Here is a 22,408-nt window from a genome sequence, read left to right on the forward strand (position 1 = left end):
TGAGGGTCTATTACTTTCGTGAACTTTGTGGTGGAGATAATCCACAAAATTAAATCTAAATAAACAAGTAAAATTCCTTTTCATGTTAAAATTCAGAATTTAAATTTCACGAATTTATATCTCCACAAAATACCCATTTTTGGTCAAAACCATGAAGATAAATGTTTCAAAGTCCATGACCTGATTATTCTTTTTCAGTGTCACAATATGACAGACCAGTACATTTGACCTGACTACTCTTTTTTCTATGTCACAATAAAGGACAGACTTGTCAGTAAAATTAACATGGGAAGTGGTGTGGGTGAGGCGATGCTTTTAATGAGGTATAATGTATTTTGGTTTATTATTAATAATGCATCTTAAAAAGGACAACTTTTAACATAACCTGGGGATAAAGTTATCCAAATACCTTTAGGCTTCTATCCTTCAAAGATTTTAGTGACCAAAAATTATTTTTTGTCCATTTCCTTGTAGGTTTAAAAAGAACAACATTTAAGTTTGAGCACTTTATCTAGATTTTGACATTAAATTATCTAACATGGCCTATAAATTTGAACTATGGTACAATTTAACACAAATATTTGTCATTATGAATACATAATGCAATTCTGAAACACTAATATAATCCATTCAACTCAAGTTACAAAATTTTCGTACTTTTTAACACTTATTGACAAAATCAAAACCTAAGTAATTCACATAAAAAGTAACACTATTATGCCCTTCCTCGATTTTCATGATGGGGAGCTTAAAAACATCATGATTTGCAATAAAACCTATTCAAGGAGAAAGATACTCCTTTTTTTTTTTTTAATCTCAAACAACAAAAAATTGGCATATGTTATTATAAACCTACAAAGTATATTCAGCTGATCAGTTTGTTGACAGTATAATTATATTGCAGTTAGGGGTCGGAAAGGTCAAATATTGTGATAGTTAAGCTTAACATTATGACAAATACTGTCAAATAGACCTTGAATCCCTGTAACTATGCCAGTATCTTTTAAACTATTTTTTTTTTTGTTTATATCAATCAAAACTGGGACAGAAGGTATAAGCAGGTTCCAAGATTGCTGTCTCCTTAAAAACAAAAAACAAAAAAAAAAACCCTACAGCAATTTTTGAACAATTTTGTCCATTTTAAAGACACTTGCTGCAGTTGATGGGGCAAAAATTTCCCAGTAATAGAATTTTTTCAAACTTAGAATATGAACACAGTTTCATGTTAGAAACAGAAAAATGCAAATTCAATCATAGGTCACCATGCTTGTTGAGGAGTTATCTGCCCTTAAAACTGGATTTTTCTTAAAATTTGCATATTCAAGGGCAGATTACTCCTGAACAAGCACAGTGACCTTCGATTTTTTTTCCATAATTCTGTTTCTAACATGACACTCCCGACACCCCCAATTCAAACAATCTATTATTGCCTCCAGTAAATGTTATGTCTAAAGACAAACTCTGCTAATGTTTCCTGGGAAAAAGCATCCAAAAAACTTTCACCCGCCCCTTTACTTAACACTTTTGGTAAATGGAATAAATGTAGTGTATACAATTTATTCATTACAGAACTCTAATGAAGTAGGTATTCAGCTATGATACAATTCAAAATATTCATGACTGCATAATTTACATTGCATGTAGATTTCGTGGTTTTAACTTCCATGAAAATAACATCCAAGGAAAAAAAATTATTTCTTATAAATCTTATCTTTCAACATTGACATCTTGAAGGCAAAACCACAAGAGTTATATACCAATGAAATTTCATGACTTCATATTTAAGTAAAGAAAATATATAATATGCAAAAAATTTCTACCTTGGCAGCACACCTACAGACTATAGATTCCATCCACTTTAAATGTTTGTCTTATTTTAAATACCTGTATTGAATTACTTCTATTATAATATCCAAGTTTGCTAAATAATTAATGTCCGATTTATCCTAGCTCCTTACTACCAGTACAATTACAATAACAAAGACAGAAATCTTAATTTTACATCCGTCATCTGTTGTTCAAACACTGTCAAAGTAATTACGAGGAAAAAAGGGATTGTTCTCTTTACATTTAAATCCTAAGATAAACAGAAAAAACTTCCTGTTGTCTAGTTTCAATCTTACCTTATAAACAAAACCAAGGTAATATCTAAACTGATCCTTCCTGCTTTACGAATTAAAAGCTCCAGTATATGACATAAGTCTCAAAATGCCTAAGATCTATCTATTTTTACTACTTGAAAATGACAATAACGTCTGCTTCGCTACTTTCCTATCAAAATATCTATAAATATCTTTATTATCTTTCTGATGATGAACAAAAACGTGACAGGTATTTTCGTTAGACAAGGGCACAGTTTGAGTGTAATGTTTTTAAATCAAAGGGTATTAAACAAGTTACCAGGATCTGCCACAATGGTGACCTCTAGTTTACAAACAAGGACATTATCAGTCGCTAAGTATTTGACATCATTATCTCATTGACCAAACATTCCTGAGTCTCAGAGGAATCACTAATATGATTATATTTCAGGGACGTAGACTGAGTCAATTTGAGAATATGAAATGTGTTTCCTGCCGATCTTGTGAGGAGGAGGATGACCTCCCTTTTAAAAATAGGTAGTGGAGGTAGGGGAGGGAAAAAGATGTAAGGAACAAGCAAATTCAGTGAATTCATATTCCCCACTTCCAGATACACACAAAATATGTACAAAAGTTGTTGCTTCCAATTTTTTACAAAGTCCAATGGGAAAATCCTGCCCTATAGATATCTATATTTGTAAGATTCATGAAGATCCATCGATGGGTTACTTTGTTTTGTGGAAATTTATGAATTTTAAAACAAATAATGGACAATAACTGCAGTTATTGAAGAGATCCTAATACCACTGCCCTATAGTAATCTATATTGGTTCTAAAATTTCATGAAGAATCAACAACGGATTACTTTGTTCTATGGGAATTTATGGATTGTAAGATAATTAAAGGACAATAACTCTAAAGTTAATGAAGTGATCCTAAACCAAACTGCATGTGCACCACTGACCTACAGTGATCAAAATTTGTGTAGTTTCATGAATATCTATCTTAGGTTACTAAGATACAGTTAAAAATCCCTTTTTTACCAAATTAAGGGGAAATACTCTGCTTTTACTGGGTCATGGTGTATAATAGTAAATGTGAGTAAAGGGCATGTGCTAATTAATAATTATGTGAGGTTTGGTGATTCTAGCTTAAATACTTTTGAAATATAAGCATTTTCAATTTCTGATGGACAAACAGCCGACTGAGCAATGCCAAAGCAATATCCGCTGGGCGGGAGATAATAATATCTAACACAGCATCTGAGATCAATCCCAACACAAAAACTCTGAAAAGCAAATACCACCCTAATAATATTAAAGGCATATTTTTTAGGCAACCCAACAACTTTTTTTATATATAAATTTACATTTCAAGTGCTTGGATAACCTCTTTTAAAACAATATATCAATTTTCTTATCAGTGTTTCCTTACACAAATTACACTACAAGCACATTTCCAGAAGATGATTATTAATGAGCCGCGCCATGAGAAAACCAACATAGTGGCTTTGCGACCAGCATGGATCCAGACCAGCCTGCGCATCCGCGCAGTCTGGTCAGGATCCATGCTATTCGCTTTCAAAGCCTATAGTAATTAGAGAAACTGTTAGCGAACAGCATGGATCCTGACCAGACTGTGCGGATGCGCAGGCTGGTCTGGATCCATGCTGGTCGCAAAGCCACTATGTTGGTTTTCTCATGGCACGGCTCATTTGATACCTTGTCAATTTCTAAACAGTACTTGATGTACATGTAATTACATTTTGAGAGAATATGACACGTAAAAATGATCAATGAACATTGAAAACAGGGCTCAGTTATTAGTACTTAAACCCATGCAGCCTTAACACCTAAAGCAGTTTTAGTTATTTTCAAGTTTTGGAATAATCAGCCAAGCAAAAACCGTACAGTTTAATTTAATTTAAACCACCGCAAGAAGACATCTGAGCAAACACCATTGACCAAATTATCAAAGGTCCATAAATCTGCCATAAAAAAGCATGTCTCCACAAAATCCTCATTGCAATACTTGAAATACTTAATTTATTGAGGAAGGTATATACATCCACTTATTTTTGCTTATTTTTTATATCCTACAGATTTTTTCTCAACACTGAGCAAAAACAATAAAAAAGATTCATGAAAAGATGGATAACAAAGAACAAAATTGGAAAACAAAGAGAAATTGTTCAATAATATCTTCCATTTTGTCAAAGTCCCCACCAATGCCCACTAAAGTACAATGAGGTCATGATCTTTCATTATCATCTTAATGGTCAGTTTGACATTATACCTAACAACGAAACTGGTGGTATGCTATGCTGTTAACATTTTGAGGGATTTTTTTTTTTACAAGAAATTTGACCATCACCTATGTATATTCTTTCATTATATCTTCAATGAATATGCCTATATGAATGATCATGTGAGTGGTGAATGATCATTTGAGTGATGACTTATCATTTAACTGATGAATGATCATTTGATTGATGAATGAACATATGGATGTTGAGAGATCATATTAACTTATTAATGATGACTTGAGTAATGAATGATGCCTTGAGTGATGAATGATCACTTGAGCGATGACTGATCATCTAACTGATGAATGATCATCTGAGTGATGACTGATCATTTGCGTGATGAATGATTATATGAGTACTGAAAGATCATCAAATTCATTGAAATATTCATGTCTGCATTTCATTGTCATTACAAACTGGGCACATCTCTATATAATCTATGAACAAGGTGATAAACAAAGTATTTGTTGTACAAAAATAGGGTCACCTCTGATAAAACATGCCATTCAAGTACAGCTGTCACACTTACTAAACTTAACCAGATTAAGGGTCATGAAAGCTATTGTTTTACTGTCCCTCAAATGTCAGAATTTTGGTTTTGTAAGTTTTAAACTTCATAAACAAATGCTCTTCAAAAAAAATATGTCTACAAATCATTTAGGATAGTATGTCAGTTGAGAAGGTCCTTATAAAAATGTTTATTACTTGATATAAGAGAAGCTCTGATTTTCAATAAAAAAAACCAACTTACATTTTATTAATTGACAGATTTGTGTCAAAACGATGACCATTCCTCTTATCCCCATCCTTATCAAATATAGTAGTCGCAACTTGACCGCGATGGTTGACCTTCGGTTGATTATTCATATCGATTATTTCATTGTAGAAATAAAGGGTGATTAGGGTAGCCATGTATATTTATATGTAATTAATTTGTTTACAGAGCATTATCGAAGTATGTATACTTACATTTGATCAATTAAAACTTTCCAATACACTAATTTATAATTTCACAAATTTATATTTCCACTTTCTCATGCAGCTCGTGTTTTACATACACTCCTTTTCAATAATAGGTTGTGCCTCATTATGTATTATAATACAAAGGTCAACCATCGGGGTCAAGTTGCGTCTACTATTATTATCAATTCAGGTGTAAAAACAAATTAAAAGGGAATTATATGTTCATTACGATGAGGAGACAAGAGCTCACGTTACAACACCTGACTGACTTTCCGATTGCTCTATTTTAACCTATCAATCAAGAATAACTATACTGCTGTTGTTAGCCTATGGGATTTATATATACTGGACATCACTATTCTCGCGGTATCACTAATCTCGCTGTATTGCAGTTACATTGTGAAGCCTTTGCACAGTATTTTGCTTTGGAGTTCTGACTTTCTTTCGACTTGCTAACGAAGGTTTTGCAAGCTCAGAAACAGCAAAATTTGTTCCAAATTCAACAAAAAAAAACTGAATCCAGGATTTATTACAACATCACTGAAAATTGTTAATTGCCGTGAAAATACAGATGTGCAGTATAACAAGGGTAAGAAAAATATGTAGCTGATATATCTAAATGAATTATTATACATGGTAAAACCTCATTTATAAATAAACATACACATATGACTATATCGTGGAGATCCTTTGCAGCTGACTACCAATGAAAACTACAAACTTTCATGTTTTCACAGTAGCTGGTTGTTTCGCGACTATAATATTTTGTGGAAACACACCGACCACGAAAGTCACTAACTTAAATAGCATGAAACCATTTCTAGGTTTACAGTATATGTTTATACTGTTTATACTGATCTACTCAACTGACACTTTATCCTATATGATTAGTACCAAATTTCAAGCTGACCAACTGTTAAAAAGGAATTGTTTTTGTTTGGAAGACTACATTTTTACAATGATTACTGTTACTGGACTGGACTCCTGGCACATGTATTTATATCATATGATTTGCAATGAATTTACCTAAGGGGAGGTAACTTAACACACTTCATCAACCTTAAGCAATTTGAAAAGCAATTTTCAAGGACTGAGCATTGAACTTTATTCTTAATTAAAATGGCTAACTTGTTAACATCAAGAGGACCATGATGACGCTTTTATCACAACAGCGTAATGTGCTCTGGCGAGCTAAAAGCTTTCTTATGTTTATTATGAAAAGGTTGATGATCATTAGACATTAGCTCTTCTGTCATTTACAATGGATTTTCAGCTACTAAAGTATACATAGCTACTGCCTTCCAATTCTTATGAAATCTTTTTTTCCCCAAAGTAGGAGTGTTCTAAAAGTCACAACTTTAGACTCAATTGGCCATGTTCATTTATGTTTGTCATGTCATCAGGCACTTTAGCCAATGTTGGAAGCATAATGTCAGAAAACCAGCCAACTCTTTTAGTTGGATAATTTGATTACTTTGGAGAAGAAGAACTTCAAATATGTGCAAAGTCTGACAATCAAGCAAAGTAAAAGAAAATATAAGAAAATAAATCCTCAAACATTTTTTTTAAGACGGACAATAAATTTGCATTCTGGTATATAATACTGTGGAAATATTTATTTAGAGCAGGGTGGGAGTTTTCGTGGATTTCGTGGTTGTGTCAATCTATGAAATGTACTACAAACAAAATTACCTGGCTAAATTCCTAAAATGGACTGGTCTATCATTCAATTTGGGAAGTAACATTTATTATTCAAAGGGGTGCTCAATGAAAATTTACTGACTGAATAGTGAACAGTGCAGACCATGATCAGCCTGCATCTTGGTCTGCGCTGGTTGCAAAGGCAGAAGCACATGCCGCCAGCAAGCTAAAGGTTAACTGATTTTACTTATTTCAACCCAATCATGTGGTCAGAAAGATAATAAAGTAAGCAGTTAGGTATATAAAATGTCACTTTCAAGGTTATAAAAGTGTCATATTCTAAATACGGCAGGCATTTATATTTATTTATTTACATAAGTATAGACACTGCATCTAACAATACTGTTATATATTTTCTGGTCAGTTTTTATGTGCAAATAAAATAATTGCACAAACATTAACTTTAAAGTATAGAAACCTATCCGAAATACCAACTTGGCATTTTCTCGTTTCATGTTTCTGCATCAAATTTTTCATAGTTTTTCTACACGTCACAATGCCATGTTTAAACTTACACTTGAAAGGCACTTACAAGATTTTGTATTAAAATTTCATGCAGATTTTAATACTGAGTTCAAAAAGTAAATAATGATTTTAACATTACATGGTAAGAAAAGCTCTTCTTCATTAAAATTTGTCTTTGTCACTAGAAAAACTACCGCTCAGGAGACTGTTTAAAGTCATTACTGATTAAAATATAAGCTGTTATTTCATAAATATACATAAATTACTGAAGTATACTGTATAAAACATTATATGTGTCAAGATTGGCATATATTATACTATTCAAGTCAAAGAAAAGCACACATGATACAAGAACTTTCAGGGCATTGAGGCCCTTAAAGTCACTCACCTGAAAATATATATGACACACTGAATCTGAACTGTAACAATTGTGTTTAGTGTAAATTACATAGAACAGGCCAACTGCCCCCAGTCTGAACAAATTTGGGAGATTACAATGACAGTACAGACCAAGTTTGATGACGATCCATCAAGTGGCATAATTATTAGAAGAAGTCATTTGAAGGTTTTGCTATTTTTAGAACTGGTGGCCCCTAAAAGGGGCAATCACCTCATTTTAATAAGGAGAGGCCTTTTTAATCATGCTACAGACTAAGTTTCATAAAGATCCATCTAGCAGTTCATGAGAAGAAGTTGCCTGAAGTTTTTTTTTTCTATTTTAAGCTGCTGCGGCCTCTAAAAGGGGGCCATATAAATATATAATAGGGAGAGGACCTTATAAAGTTAAAGATACTACAGACCAAGTTTGATGAAGATCCATCACGGTTCTTAAAAAGAAGTTGTTGTTTAAAGATTATTTTATTTCAAGATCTAGTGCCCTCATTTGTGAAGACCTTGTCAGGATACTACAGATCAAGTCTTGTGTAATTCTGACTACTAGTTTAAAACAAGAGGGTCATGATGACCCTATATCGCTCATCTGTTAAACTTGGCCTTAGAATCATCAAGATAAACATTCTGACCAAGTTTCATGAAGATTTGTGGCCTCCACAGTGTTAACAAGCTTTCCCTTTGATTTGACCCGGTGACCTAGTTTTTGACCCCACATGACCCAGTTATGAACCTGGCCTAGGAATAATCAAGATAAACATTCTTACCAAGTTTCATGAAAATAGTGTCATAAATATGGCCTCTAGATGTTAACAAGCTTTTCCTTTGATTTGACCGGGTGATCCCATATGACCCGTTTTCGAATTTGGCATACGAATCATCAAGATAAACATTCTGACCAAGTTTCATGAAAAATGTGGCCTCTAGGCTGTAAACAAGCTTTTCCTTTGATTTGACCTGGTGACCTAGTTACCTAGTTTTTGACCCCACATGACCCAGTTTCTAACTTAGCATAGAGATCATCAAGATAAACAATCTGTGCAAGTTTGTAGCAATTCAAAGCATAAATGAAACCTCTATATGGCTGAAAGGGCCAAAATAGAAAATTTTGCCCTCTGAGGGGCAGTAACTCATGATGGAGTCTAGCCAGTTTTCGAAAAGAACAGAGATCTTATTGTGACTTAATTTGTGTGTAAGTTTAGTTAAAATCGAATGTAAAATGTCTCTTCTATCGTGTTCACAAGGTAAAAATTAACAAATTTTGACTCTTTCAGGGGTCAATCAGGGGCCGTAACTCCAGAACCTATGGTTGGATCTGAGGGATTCATCACTGAATCCAAGATCTATTGTTGTTAAAGATGTTTTGCAAGTTTGTGTTAAATCAAACCATAAATGAAGTCTCTATATGGCTGCCAAAGCCAACAGAGCAAATTTTGGCCATTTAAGGGGCCATAACTCTGGAACCCATGATGGGATCTGGCCAGTTTTTGAAAGGTACCAAGATATTATGCCAATACAAGTTGTGTAAAAGTTTGATTAAAATCGATTGTAAAATGTGGTCTCTATCGAGTTCACAAGAAATTGTGAACGGATGACGGACAGCCAGACGGATGAAGGGCGATCACAAAAGCTCACCTTGTCACTACGTGACAGGTGATCTAAAAACAAAATGTAGATGGCCATTTGAGGATCATTGTTGTGAAATCATTTTTAAATAGGGCCATTTCTGAGAACATTTTTAAGTACTCCCATATGGTTGCCATGTCAAACAGAATTTTGTACATGACCTAGATTTGAAGGAATTTGAAAAGGGGACCAAGTAAGGAACATTCCTGTGGTGTTTGGTTAAAATTGGCTTTGTGGTTTAGGAGGGGATCTTTAATGGAGTTATGGATGACTTATAGATGACAGACATTTAATGACCCTGAAATCTTATACCCTCTGCTCGGGTGAGCTAAAACACTGTTTATTTATTAAAATGTCTTCATATTTTAATGAAATAGCAGTTTTATGGCAAAACCAGTTTTATATGTCAGCAAAAATTATTAATTTTTGCACCAGGTACAAAATAACAATTACGCATCATCATAACTTAAACTAGAGCTATCACTAAAGGTGATGAATGTACCCCCCGCATGCACTGACACAGTACATTGCAATTTGACGCACACAAGATTGCATAATTATGTGGACTGTATGTATATAGACTGTATGTATACAGTATAGTAACAAAAAACAAAGTCCCATAACTATGCAGAATATTTATCTAAAACAATGTAACATGCACCATGCACAACTAGGGTTGGTACTGATCACTTGTGTGAAGTTTCATTAAATTGTGTGTAAGGGTTTGGTAGATTAGGCACGCACAAGATTGCATATGCAGACTGTATGTACATAGTATGTTAACAAGAAACAAAGTCCCATAACTCTGCAATTTTTGTCGCTGAAAGAACCTAACATGCCCCATGCACAACTACTGTTGTTACTGATCACTTGTGTGAAGTTTCATTAAATTGTGTCAAGGGGATAAGGAGAGATGGTGCGCACAAGATTGTGTCTATGTATATAGTATAGTAACAAAAAAACAAAGTCCCATAACTCTGCAAATTTTTTTTCTAAAAGAACCTAACATGCCCCATGCACAACTACTGTTGGTACTGATCACTTGTGTGAAGTTTCATTAAATTGTGTCAAGGGGATGAGGAGAGATGGTGCGCACAAGATTGTGTCTATGTATATAGTATAGTAACAAAAAAACAAAGTCCCATAACTCTGCAAATTTTTTTTTTAAAAGAACCTAGCATGCCCCATGCACAACTACTGTTGGTACTGATCACTTGTGTGAAGTTTCATTAAATTCTGTCAAGGGGATAAGGAGAGATGGTGCGCACAAGATTGCGTCTACGGACAGACGGACAGACGGCCAGACGGACAGACGGACAGACAGACAGACAACCTGAAACCAGTATACCCCCCCTTACAACTTTGTTGTCGGGGGGTACAATAAGTTGTCATATTAATCATCATCGGTCTGTTTACCTTATTAATATGTATAAATTTTAGCTTCAAAAACTTAACAAAAGATAAGAGTCCGTGGCCTCTTTACAAAGAATAAAGCATTACTACTCAGTGTAAAGTAGAAATGTATTCTAATTCTGAGATAATTAATCTGTTAGGTTAAACATCACACTGATACGAATGGGGTCATATAGTACTTTTTTTTAACTTTTAATAGTGGTGGACGACCTCGGGTGTTCCTCTGGTGATTATTTCATCACAGGCAGGAATGAGGATAGAACCGCCAACCTTTCGTTAGTCAGCTGGATGTGCCTTCCACATATGAAGAATTCTACACAGCAGGTGAGGTTTCAAACAAACATCTGTCCTGCAGGTATTTTTTGTTTGTTTAGTTTTGTTGCATTTAAAACAGTTTTATGTATCCTAATCTATTTGAGCCGCGCCATGAGAAAACCAAGATAGTGGCTTTGCGACCAGCATGGATCCAGACCAGCCTGCGCATCCGCACAGTCTGGTCAGGATCCATGCTGTTCGCTTTGAAAGCCTATTGCAATTATAGAAGCTGTTAGTGAACAGCATGGATCTTGACCTGGTCTGGATCCACGCTGGTTGCAAAGCCACTATGTTGGTTTTCCCATGGCACGGCTCAAATTCTATATCAGAAATTGAAAATCCATGAATTCACATCCTTTCTTTGAACTTAACATTGGCTCATCTATTTTAGCTTGACTGCAGAGACAGTTGAAAGCTTACTTGAAATCACTCTCGGATTTGATGGAATAACCAGTACTGGGCCCAGTTGTCCGGAAGTTAAACAGGTGATTAAGCTAACGGTCAATTGACTTTAAGGATCATTTTAGAAGACTTGATAAAACAAATGTACGAGTTAAAGATTATAAACACTAAGAGTCTTTACAGTAAAATTGAAACATTGAACTAATGTTTCCCACAAAAACTTATATTTGTTGAATCAAAATTTAACTGATGGTTAGTTAAACAGCCAGCAACCGGGCCCTGATGTCATACAAGAAGGCGTGGACATCAGCAGTGGAACTCAAACCTAAGACCATCGGGTTGAGCAGCCGGCACCAACAACCACAATACCACAGCTCCTAAACAGTACAATACTTCAGCTATATAAACATCAGACAGTTTACATAACCAGTGTACATAGCAAGTTACTGAAAACTTCTTCTCATGAACACAAGGTGGAGAACAAGCGACATTAGAAGAATTGTACTAGCTTCAGTGAATTTTAAACAACATACATGTATTTCAAATTATCACTCATCCTATTAAGAACATATGTAAATGCTCCAAACATATTTCATTTTATTCTTGTGTTGTTTTTTGTTGTTTACAGCTGTCAAAATGTTTGTAAAATTTATTTTAAAATATGCATTTACTTCAGTATGTTAAACTCATAATGCATGTACATGTATTTGATAAATGTCTGCATTGTTTGACATCTGTTTTCTTTTATTCATCACGGAATGACATTAATTCAAACTTTTATTAATAAGATAATCCTTGTATATACTTGTGTAAAAGTTGCTAAAATACTCAAATTGTATGTTTAAAATTATAACCTAATGTTTCAATATGTATTAGAAATATTTTCATCATAAACGCTATCTTATTCATATTGTGGTTTCAATAGTTTGTTAACTGTATTTCATCTTTGTAAGTATTGGCTGGGAACCAGTAGCCTAACAAAATTCTATGATCTACATCAGGGGCGGCGAAATCTAATTTTGACTTGCTTGTCAGTTTTTGTCAATTGCTATTTTGTACTTGTCCGTATGATAGTTATATAGTAAATTCTGGTCAAATTTCACTTGTCCGTACAAGCTTTGGGACAACCTGGGCAATACGGACAATTGAATTTGCCTCCCCTGTACATCCGTTATTTTATCAGAAATGATTTGACATAACTATATGAAATTTAACACTGCATTTGTAACTTCAGCACCTTCTCTATCCAAAAATGTAACCAGCATCATGTAGTCACATACAGTATGAGTTTCATAGGGCCTCAAAAGGGTCATAATAAGAGCTGTCCCAGCATTCTCTACTATTTTAATGCTGGACAGTGAAAAAGAGGAAGCTAGAGCTATCACTAAAGCAATTAATACTCCTCAATGTGGATGATGATGCTGGACAACAGTTTAAGTCTGAGTCAAATCTATGTAATAATAATGGAGATAAAATGAAAATGCATCAAACATTAACCAAGCATAAAAGGGGCATAACTCAATCTATATTTCTGTCATATGATGTTGACCATGATGAAGAACAACTACTTTAAGTCTGAATTAAATCATTCCATTTGGAGTAATATTTTTAGCTACCCTAGAGATCCAATTCTGTAACTCTCTTTAATTTATAAAACAAAGGTGATCACAGTTGCTTCCCTTGTGACTGTGTGCTGAAAATAGAAAAAAACAAAACAAACATACCCCAGGAGGTTTTCCAGCTCTGAGAGCTTTCTGCAGCGTGACTGTTTCCTGATCTGTCTGGGATTGCATTATGGGACTGCATTGAATAAGCGCTCTCTTATGGTCTTCATACAGACTGGCACTTGACCTAAAATATCAATTCAAATCATTAAAACTGTCACCACAATAACTTGAATAAGAGTGCCAAACTATGATCATTCACCATTTTTCTTTTGTGGTTGTCGAACATGGATATAAACCCAAAAAATATTTTAGAATACCGTTATAAAAGAGTTCCTACATGCATGTATAAAAATCTTGAAATCTCAACCATTCTAATTTAAGGTATTCATTTATACTAGGTCAAATACAAGAAACACAGGAAGTCTCTGAAATTTGTAGAAGTTCATTAAATTATGGTATTCCTATTTTAAATATAATGGAACTTTTTCTTGAGAAAATATATCAATTCAATTGATGTTTTGGGGTCATTTTGTGTTCTTGAAGAGCAAAGACTTGAAGTTTTCATTTAGTTAAAATCTTTCAAGGAGATAATGATTTTAATATCAAATATCAAAATAGCTTTCTAGACAAGAAAAAGCCTGGGGATGTGATAAATATAAGCTATAAAAAGGGACTGGTTTGCAAATTATTATAGATTTGACTGCCTCCATATTTATATCATTTTTCATTTATTTTTTTTAAATTAAGGGAGTGTTTTTATGACTTGAATTTCGCTATATTTTATATCATTTTTATAAAATATATAATATATAACTTTGCCTTTAAATATATATCTATAATTTTTTATATTTAATATACACACATATTAATACTTTTTTTTCTTTTATGGTCACCTGGAGAACCCTTTAAAATCTCTTATTAAAGAAAGAAGCAAGAACTGTCTGCCAGTTTTGTCTATTAATAACAATCTTGTGTAACTTTCACGTACATTATCATCTATAATAAGACAGTAAGACAGGTGAGCCTCTTTACCACTTCCCTCATTAATTTCAAGGTGATTGTTTTTACAAATGAGAGTACATTAAATTGTCAAACAGCCTATGGGCACTACATATTACACTAATTTGTCATCCTGACAACCCTATAGACATATTTATGAACTACTATCCTCAAAATTAATAGATATTTAATTGGTTATGTCATACATTTACATTCATAATACAGATTGCTACATACAGCGAAAACCCCCCTGGAAAGTGGAAACTCATCCATGCCTAACAATTGTCAACTTCTGGAACAAGGCCCTTTCTTTTTTTTTGAAAACGACATGAAACCCCTCTGAATGTAACTTTTTATCTAGTCCAGATTCTGGTCAAGTGAGGCTAAACTATATGAGCCGTGCCATGAGAAAACCAACATAGTGGGTTTGCGACCAGCATGGATCCAGACCAGCTTGCACATCCACGCAGTCTGGTCAGGATCCATGCTGTTTGCTAACAGTTTCTCTAATTGCAATAGGCTTTGAAAGCAAACAGCATGGATCCTGGATCCATGCTGGTCGCAAACCCACTATGTTGGTTTTCTCATGGCATGGCTCAATTATACTGATTGTAGTTTTATACATAACTGAAGAAACAGCTTCTGACTGATCAAATTATTCTTGCAAATCAAAATACCAGTGTAACAAAAAGTTTCCTGTCAAAACTTTGACATGGAACTTTTTTGTCATGAAAATGGGCAGAAGCTTCTTTCAGTCCTTTATAACAAATGTTGGTACAGTTTCAATATGACTGTTTGATTCAATTTTGTCCAAAATATTTCATGGGTCAGAATTTTACTGCCATAATACTGGAAGTATTAAAGGTTTCTTAAAAATTCGAAAACAATTCTACAACCACCCATAAAAGCTGTTAAACCTATTATTTGAATATTGCAAAGTAAAGCCCAAATTCACACAAAAACGCAGTTACAAGTATGGATCTGGTGGATTGAACAGTAACTTTATTTCACTCAGCAGCAAAGCAATAATCTACCACGGTGACAGCTGATTCTGTGAAACTAAGAATACTCTCTGGCCTACCATTTTTACTCATTTATAAGATGATCCTTCTATAAGACGGGATCCACTCATTACTTCAAAATCAGCAATATTTTGCAGACTCCTTTATAAATACTTTGTCAATGACATTGACTCACTTATAAGATGAGGCAACAAATTAGGTGTGATTTTCAAGAAGAAAAACCACATCTTATAGGTGAGCAAATATGGTAAATAGTTTGCTATAAACCAGCTATGTATGACAACACATACCCTGCAACCAGTTTCAAGTTAGACGCATTAGTATTCTTGAGAGCGTCTTGTTCACTGTATTCATGATAAACCTTAACGATCTTGGCAGCCTTAGGTTTCGCCTTTTCTTTCGAAAGAAGTGGTTGAATGTACTTGTGATTAAAGCGTCGGAACCTGAAAGTAGAAAAAAAAAATTCAGTGTTTAATAAATGATAATAATGACACCTATTCAATAACAGAAAATTTAAAACTTAACATAAAGGACATAACTTTAGTTAAAATTTCGGACTAAGAAAGGTTATAAATGCAGGCTATGCATAAGTTATTTAATCATTTTAAACTAGAGCTATCACTAAAGGTGTTGAATGTACCCACCACATGCACTGACACAGTACACTGCAATTTGACGTACACAAGATTGCATAATTATGTTGACTGTATGTATATAGACTGTATGTATACAGTTTAGTAACAAAAAACAAAGTCCCATAACTATGCAGAATATTTATCTAAAAGAACATAACATGCACCATGCACAACTAGGGTTGGCACTGATTACTTGTGTGAAGTTTCATTAAATTGTGTGCAAGGGTTCGGAAGATTAGGCGCACACAAGACTGCATATGCAGACTGTATGTATGTAGTATGTTAACAAGAAACAAAGTCCCATAACTTTGCAATTTTTGTCGTTGAAAGAACCTTACATGCCCCATGCACCACTACTGTTGTTACTGATCACTTGTGTGAAGTTTCATTAAATTGTGTCAAGGGGATGAGGAGAGATGGTGCGCACAAGATTGTGTCTATGTATATAGTTTAGTAACAAAAAACAAAGTCCCGTAACTCTGCAAGTTTTTTTTCTGAAAGAACCTAACATGCCCCATGCACAACTACTGTTGTTACTGATCACTTATGTGAAGTTTCATTAAATTGTGTCAAGTGGATGAGGAGAGATGGTGCGCACAAGATTGTGTCTATGTATATAGTACAGTAACAAAAAAACAAAGTCCCATAACTCTGCAAATTTTTTTTCTAAAAGAACCTAACATGCCCCATGCACAACTACTGTTGTTACTGATCACTTGTGTGAAGTTTCATTAAATTGTGTCAAGGGGATGAGGAGAGATGGTGCGCACAAGATTGTGTCTATGTATATAGTATAGTAACAAAAAAAACAAAGTCCCATAACTCTGCAAAAAATTTTTCTAAAAGAACCTAACATGCCCCATGCACAACTACTGTTGGTACTGATCACTTGTGTGAAGTTTCATTAAATTGTGTCAAGGGGATGAGGAGAGATGGTGTGCACAAGATTGTGTCTATGTATATAGTATAGTAACAAAAAAACAAAGTCCCATAACTCTGCAAATTTTTTTTTAAAAGAACCTAACATGCCCCATGCACAACTACTGTTGGTACTGATCACTTGTGTGAAGTTTCATTAAACCCTGTCAAGGGGATAAGGAGAGATGGTGCGCACAAGATTGCGTCTACGGACAGACGACCAGACGGACAGACAGACAGACAACCTGAAACCAGTATACCCCCACTTACAACTTTGTTGTCGGGGGGTACCATGAAGTTTTTTGTTTTTTTTCAATGATACCACCTGTATAAAGGATATAAATACTTTCATTATGAAATGAGATGACAATACTATATTACAAAACAGAATTTGTGAGAACTATTTAGTCATAAGATGGCATTGTATACAATGTTAGGCCCTGTCTCTAGCGGTTTTCATCTTACTTCTTAAATATGCAAAGTGTGTCACACAGTATACAGGCCAACCCAAATGCACTTTGAAACTAAAATCAATTTAGAAGAGAATTAACCTACTTAACCTTAAACTGACACAATTTATACCTTTGTAAATCTGAACTTAAACCTTGATATGACAAATTGATTATGTAGATAAGGTTATTTTCGACAAAGCATCTGAAGAATGCCAAAGTTCCTAACGTGAACATATATAATCTAATGGAAATTGCCGATTGTCACCGAGGGTCCACTACCTTAACTAAAATAATCTATACAGCTACAGCAGGCTGTTTTGTTGGGTTAATGTCGCACCGACACAATTCAGGACATATGGCCGCTTTCCAGCTTTGATGGTGGAAGAAGACACCAGGTGCCCCTCCGTGCATTATTTCATCACGAACGGGCAACTGGTTAGAACAACCAACCTTCTGTAAGCCAGCAAGATGGCTTCCTCACATAAAGAACTGAATGCCTCGAGAGAGACGCGAACACACATCAGCGAGGGGCAAGTGATTTGAAGTCAGCGATCGTAACCACTCTGCCATGGAGGCCCCTATAACAGGCTGTGAAACAGCATTCTACAGAACTCAAGATGAACTTTTTATACTTTTTAAAACCCAGGGGTCACGCTGTCGATCGCCACTTGAGCCATTTGCGACAAAAAAATAAATGTGGCTCCGAAATTTTCTAAGTGGCGAAAATGGCCCGAAGCTACGTCTGTCTACAAAAACTACGATTATTGCCAGTTTTAGGAACCAAAAGGTGTGAAAAATCGATAATCTGTGTAGACAAACGACATCTGTTATTGAAAGGGAGGAAGCCAATTTGCAAAATTTTTATTTGACCAGGCAGTAAATTGGCGATAATTAGATTATTGATTAACAAACTGGATAATTATAATCATTATTTTGTGCGCTTGATACCTTTTCATGAGCAATCGGCCGTTAGACAATCTGTAGCAAATCATCTTTAATCATGTTAGTTGCCGAGGGTTAGTTTGGGCAAAAACAAATAAAAATGCTTTAGATAAGCAGAAATTGTAAGTATTGAATAGATATGATGACAGAAAAGCAATAAAACATGGGTATTTTATCAAAAATTTAATTCTAACTTACGTTTTCCGTATTTGTCACCCGTTTTCGCGACCTTAATTTTCGGAAATTTCGGTCATTTCTGACGAGATTTTTTAGTGCAGTCTTAAATAAAAACCCAATAAAGAGACTACATTTAAGAAAACAAGAGCTCGTCGAACACGAAATGCCCCCCTTGATGCATTTAGTAATTGCACAAGGAACAGAAATTATATGCACACTGTAAATAAGTATATGTAAACCATGTGACCCACAGGGCGGAGCCATATTTGACCCTTGGGGAATAATTTGAATAATCTTAGTAGAGGATCAATAGATGATGTCATATACAAAATATCAAAGCCCTAGGCCCTGTGGTTTTGGACAAGAGGTTTTTCAAAGTTTTTTCCTATATAAGGCTATATAAACCATGTGACCCTAGGGGTGGGGCCATATTTGACCCCAGGGAAATAATATGAACAATCTTGGTAGAGGACCACTAGATTTTGCTACATACCAAATATCAAAGCCCTAGGCCCTATGGTTTTGGACAAGAAGATCAGGAACCATTTAACTGTTCCTGGCCAATGTGACCTTGACCTTTGACCTAATGACCTCAAAATCAATAGGGGTCACCTGCTGGTCATGACCAACCTCCCTATCAACTTTCGTGATCCTAGGCCTAAGCGTTCTTGAGTTATCATCCGGAAACTGTTTTACTGTTCAGGGTCACTGTGACCTTGACCTTTAACATACTGACCTCAAAATCAATAGGGGTCATCTGCTGGTCATGGCCAACCTAACTATCAATTTTCCTGACACTAGGCCCAAGCGTTCTTGAGTTATTGCCTGGAAACCATTTTACTGTTCCTGGTCACTGTGACCTTGACCTTTGACATACTGACCTCAAAATCAATAGGGGTCACCTGCTGGTCATGACCAACCTCCCTATCAACTTTCGTGATCCTAGGCCTAAGCGTTCTTGAGTTATCATCCGGAAACTGTTTTACTGTTCAGGGTCACTGTGACCTTGACCTTTAACATACTGACCTCAAAATCAATAGGGGTCATCTGCTGGTCATGACCAACCTCCCTATCAACTTTCATGATCCTAGGCCCAAGTGTTCTTGAGTTATCATCCGGAAACCGTTTTACTATTCAGGGTCACTGTGACCTTGACCTTTGACATACAGACCTCAAAATCAATAGGGGTCATCTACTGGTGATGACCAACCTCCCTATCAACTTTCATGATCCTAGGCCCAAGCGTTCTTGAGTTATCATCCGGAAACGGATAGGTCTACATTCCGACCGACCGACCGACCGACCGACCGACCGACCGACCGACAGACCGACCGACCGACATCTGCAAAACAATATACCCCTCCTTTTTCAAAGGGGGGCATAAATATGAAAACTGTTGCAAAAGGAGCTCCTATTTTAAAGTATTTTTCGAGAATAAAACATGCGAAGGCGTCGAACCCCACCCACTAATAGGCAATGTGCAAAATATGACACTGCTTAAACAAAATTTCTTCTTTTTTGACATCTTTATTTTAAATGTCATGTTCTGATTTTTTTTTATTAAATGGTAGATGTTTATAAAATTGATAATTTTAGAAGTTAACAAAAATTGATTTTCTAAATAGCTTTTTAAAGGGTTACTAAGAAATATGTAATAACTACATTAATTTCTTGAGTGGTATGAGTACTTTGGTACATATAATGTCCTACAAGAACGTCAATGCTATGCGCTTCGCCGTCGTTGGCCTCATAATTTTATCTTCGGAAAAAGCAGTGGCTCAGAGAAAAAAATTCCCAGTGTGACCCCTGAAAACCCTGAGCAATTCGGAATTCATCCTCACTCAGACAGCGAATTTTCTCCTGCAAATTTCAGTCACTGTGAGCCAAAAAATTTGAAAAACTGCTTTTTGAGTCAATTTGTCAGAAAAAGCATACAATTATATGCCTCTTGAAAAAAGAAATGATTTTTTTTTTTTTGAAATGTTCATCAGCCAAAAATCTTCAAAGTGATTTTGCCATTTATAAAAGTACCCACTGCTATCCCTGGAGGGCTGTAGCATGCTGTGTAATTTTTATCTTAGTAACTCTTTAAAAATAAAAACAACAATATTTTGCCAAATATTTAGCAGGAGTATCAAAGGGAGGTAATCAGACATAGTCTTTACGCAAACTAAGATTAACGATAATGGGCACTTACTGTATATCAGGTCTTCACTTTTGTTACATATTGCATTTAGACAAAATATTTCAAACAATGGTACTATTAACCTTAGCCAAATAAGTAAGTTCTTTTCAAATCGCTAAATAAACCAACTACATAAAAATCCAACTGTCAAATTAAAAGCTAACATAATTGAAGTTTATTAATACACAGTAACAAAACTATTCTTAAAATAAAAGTCATTTGTAAATGGAATACCTTGTCCTCATAAGATTATGGGATGAACTGGATACCACTTCCTCCAGACCTGCCATTAGGTGATCAATCATCTAAAATGAACCAAAATATAATATATTCTCTTTTAATGTGACGTTTACCTTGGAATTTTTTATTTATCTATCCCTAAATGACAGGCTTTTCAAGGTATGCCGATATCTACCAATATCATTTCAGACAATGGTATTTTCCTTTATCGAAACCCACATGGAAGCCTTCAAACAAATAAACATTTTTTGTTCTTATAAAGCCCTGCTAGTCTAATCCCTTATCAAAACAAACAATTAATCATGTTATCAAAATTCACCTGTGAAAAACAACTCTTTCCTCCACCTACATATGTGTCAAACATGTATAAGACACAACAGTCGGTGACACTTTGATTTTACTGTGTAAACATGTTCGGCACTCCTCGGTAATTATCAACCCGGTAAGGTTTTTTTTTTTGGAAAGTGGGAGAATTATGGTTTTGGTCGGGAGACGGGAGGCAAGGTGAAAAAATCGGGAATTTGACCCTTCCGCGCGGGAGATCACATGTATGTCTTATTTCACAGATTTATTGTTGTATTTCAAGTCACTCAGACACAATTAAAGGTCATATGGTGACTTTTTAGATTTTCATGGCATAGGTAGACCAAAGGTTCCTCTCCTTCGGAAAGCCAGGTGAATGACCTCAAATGAAAGAATTCTATACACAAACATAGTTCTAAACCCATAGTAGTGAGAGGTTGTTAGTGATTTGTAAGATTAACCATTCAGCCACAGAGGCCCCCTTTTACAGATAAGCAATGCTGCAATGGATTGCCTGACATCTTAAAACGATCTAGTAATCTGCATTATATTGGAGGAAGAACAACCCATGCATTATACTGCATGTCTTTACAACATATGGTGACACATTTTTCTCAAAATGGCTTAGCTCTACAACATAGCTAACTACTGACAGATTTTTACAGCAAGTATACTTACAGTTTCATGTATTTTCTCATTGAGACTAGGATCCTCTTCTGCTTGTCTTTTCACTTTCAGTGCATTTACAACTGGTTTCACTGATATACCCTAAAAATAGTGCAAAAAATAGCTTTTAATCCTAATACAGACATTTGTTATAAGGCCTAACAAAAAAATTGTTTGTTTCCAGTAACATTGGTAGGTCGGTAATTTTTTTTTGAGTCAACAAAGGAATACAAATAAGGAGCCTTTAGAGCATCAGTAAGTTGATTTCTAACATCACTGACCATGTTTAAAGCATAAAAAGTTTTTGTTAAAGGGATACTGGAAACAAACAATTTTTTTAGGCCTAATGACAATAAATTTCTCATACAATACATAATAAAGTAACACAAACTGTTTGTTCAGCACATGGTCACCTTAGCACAAAACCTGGTAATGTGCATTGGAATCATTTTTGCACTCAAATAACACTCAAATAACAACATTGCCCTCTATGCCATCCTGATGGAGGTAACTGGGTACACATTCACCTTAACCCCTGATC

General features: G+C 34.9%; 1 protein-coding gene across 2 annotated transcripts in view; it reads right to left on the minus strand.

Moving 5' to 3' along the window:
• LOC123549035 (sodium/hydrogen exchanger 2-like) overlaps positions 1 to 22,408 on the minus strand; it is a 52,507-nt gene that overhangs the window by 18,591 nt on the left and 11,508 nt on the right. For both annotated transcript variants that reach the window (XM_053545717.1, XM_053545718.1), the window contains exons 7-10: positions 21,880 to 21,969; positions 20,893 to 20,963; positions 15,640 to 15,792; positions 13,386 to 13,512 (exon numbers count right to left, since the gene is read on the minus strand). In XM_053545717.1, coding sequence (XP_053401692.1) covers positions 13,386 to 13,512; positions 15,640 to 15,792; positions 20,893 to 20,963; positions 21,880 to 21,969 — 441 coding nt within the window. The remainder of the gene's footprint in view (positions 1 to 13,385; positions 13,513 to 15,639; positions 15,793 to 20,892; positions 20,964 to 21,879; positions 21,970 to 22,408) is intronic.

Source organism: Mercenaria mercenaria, chromosome 6 (assembly GCF_021730395.1).
Source record: "Mercenaria mercenaria strain notata chromosome 6, MADL_Memer_1, whole genome shotgun sequence".
NCBI classification, from domain to species: Eukaryota; Metazoa; Mollusca; class Bivalvia; order Venerida; family Veneridae; genus Mercenaria; species Mercenaria mercenaria.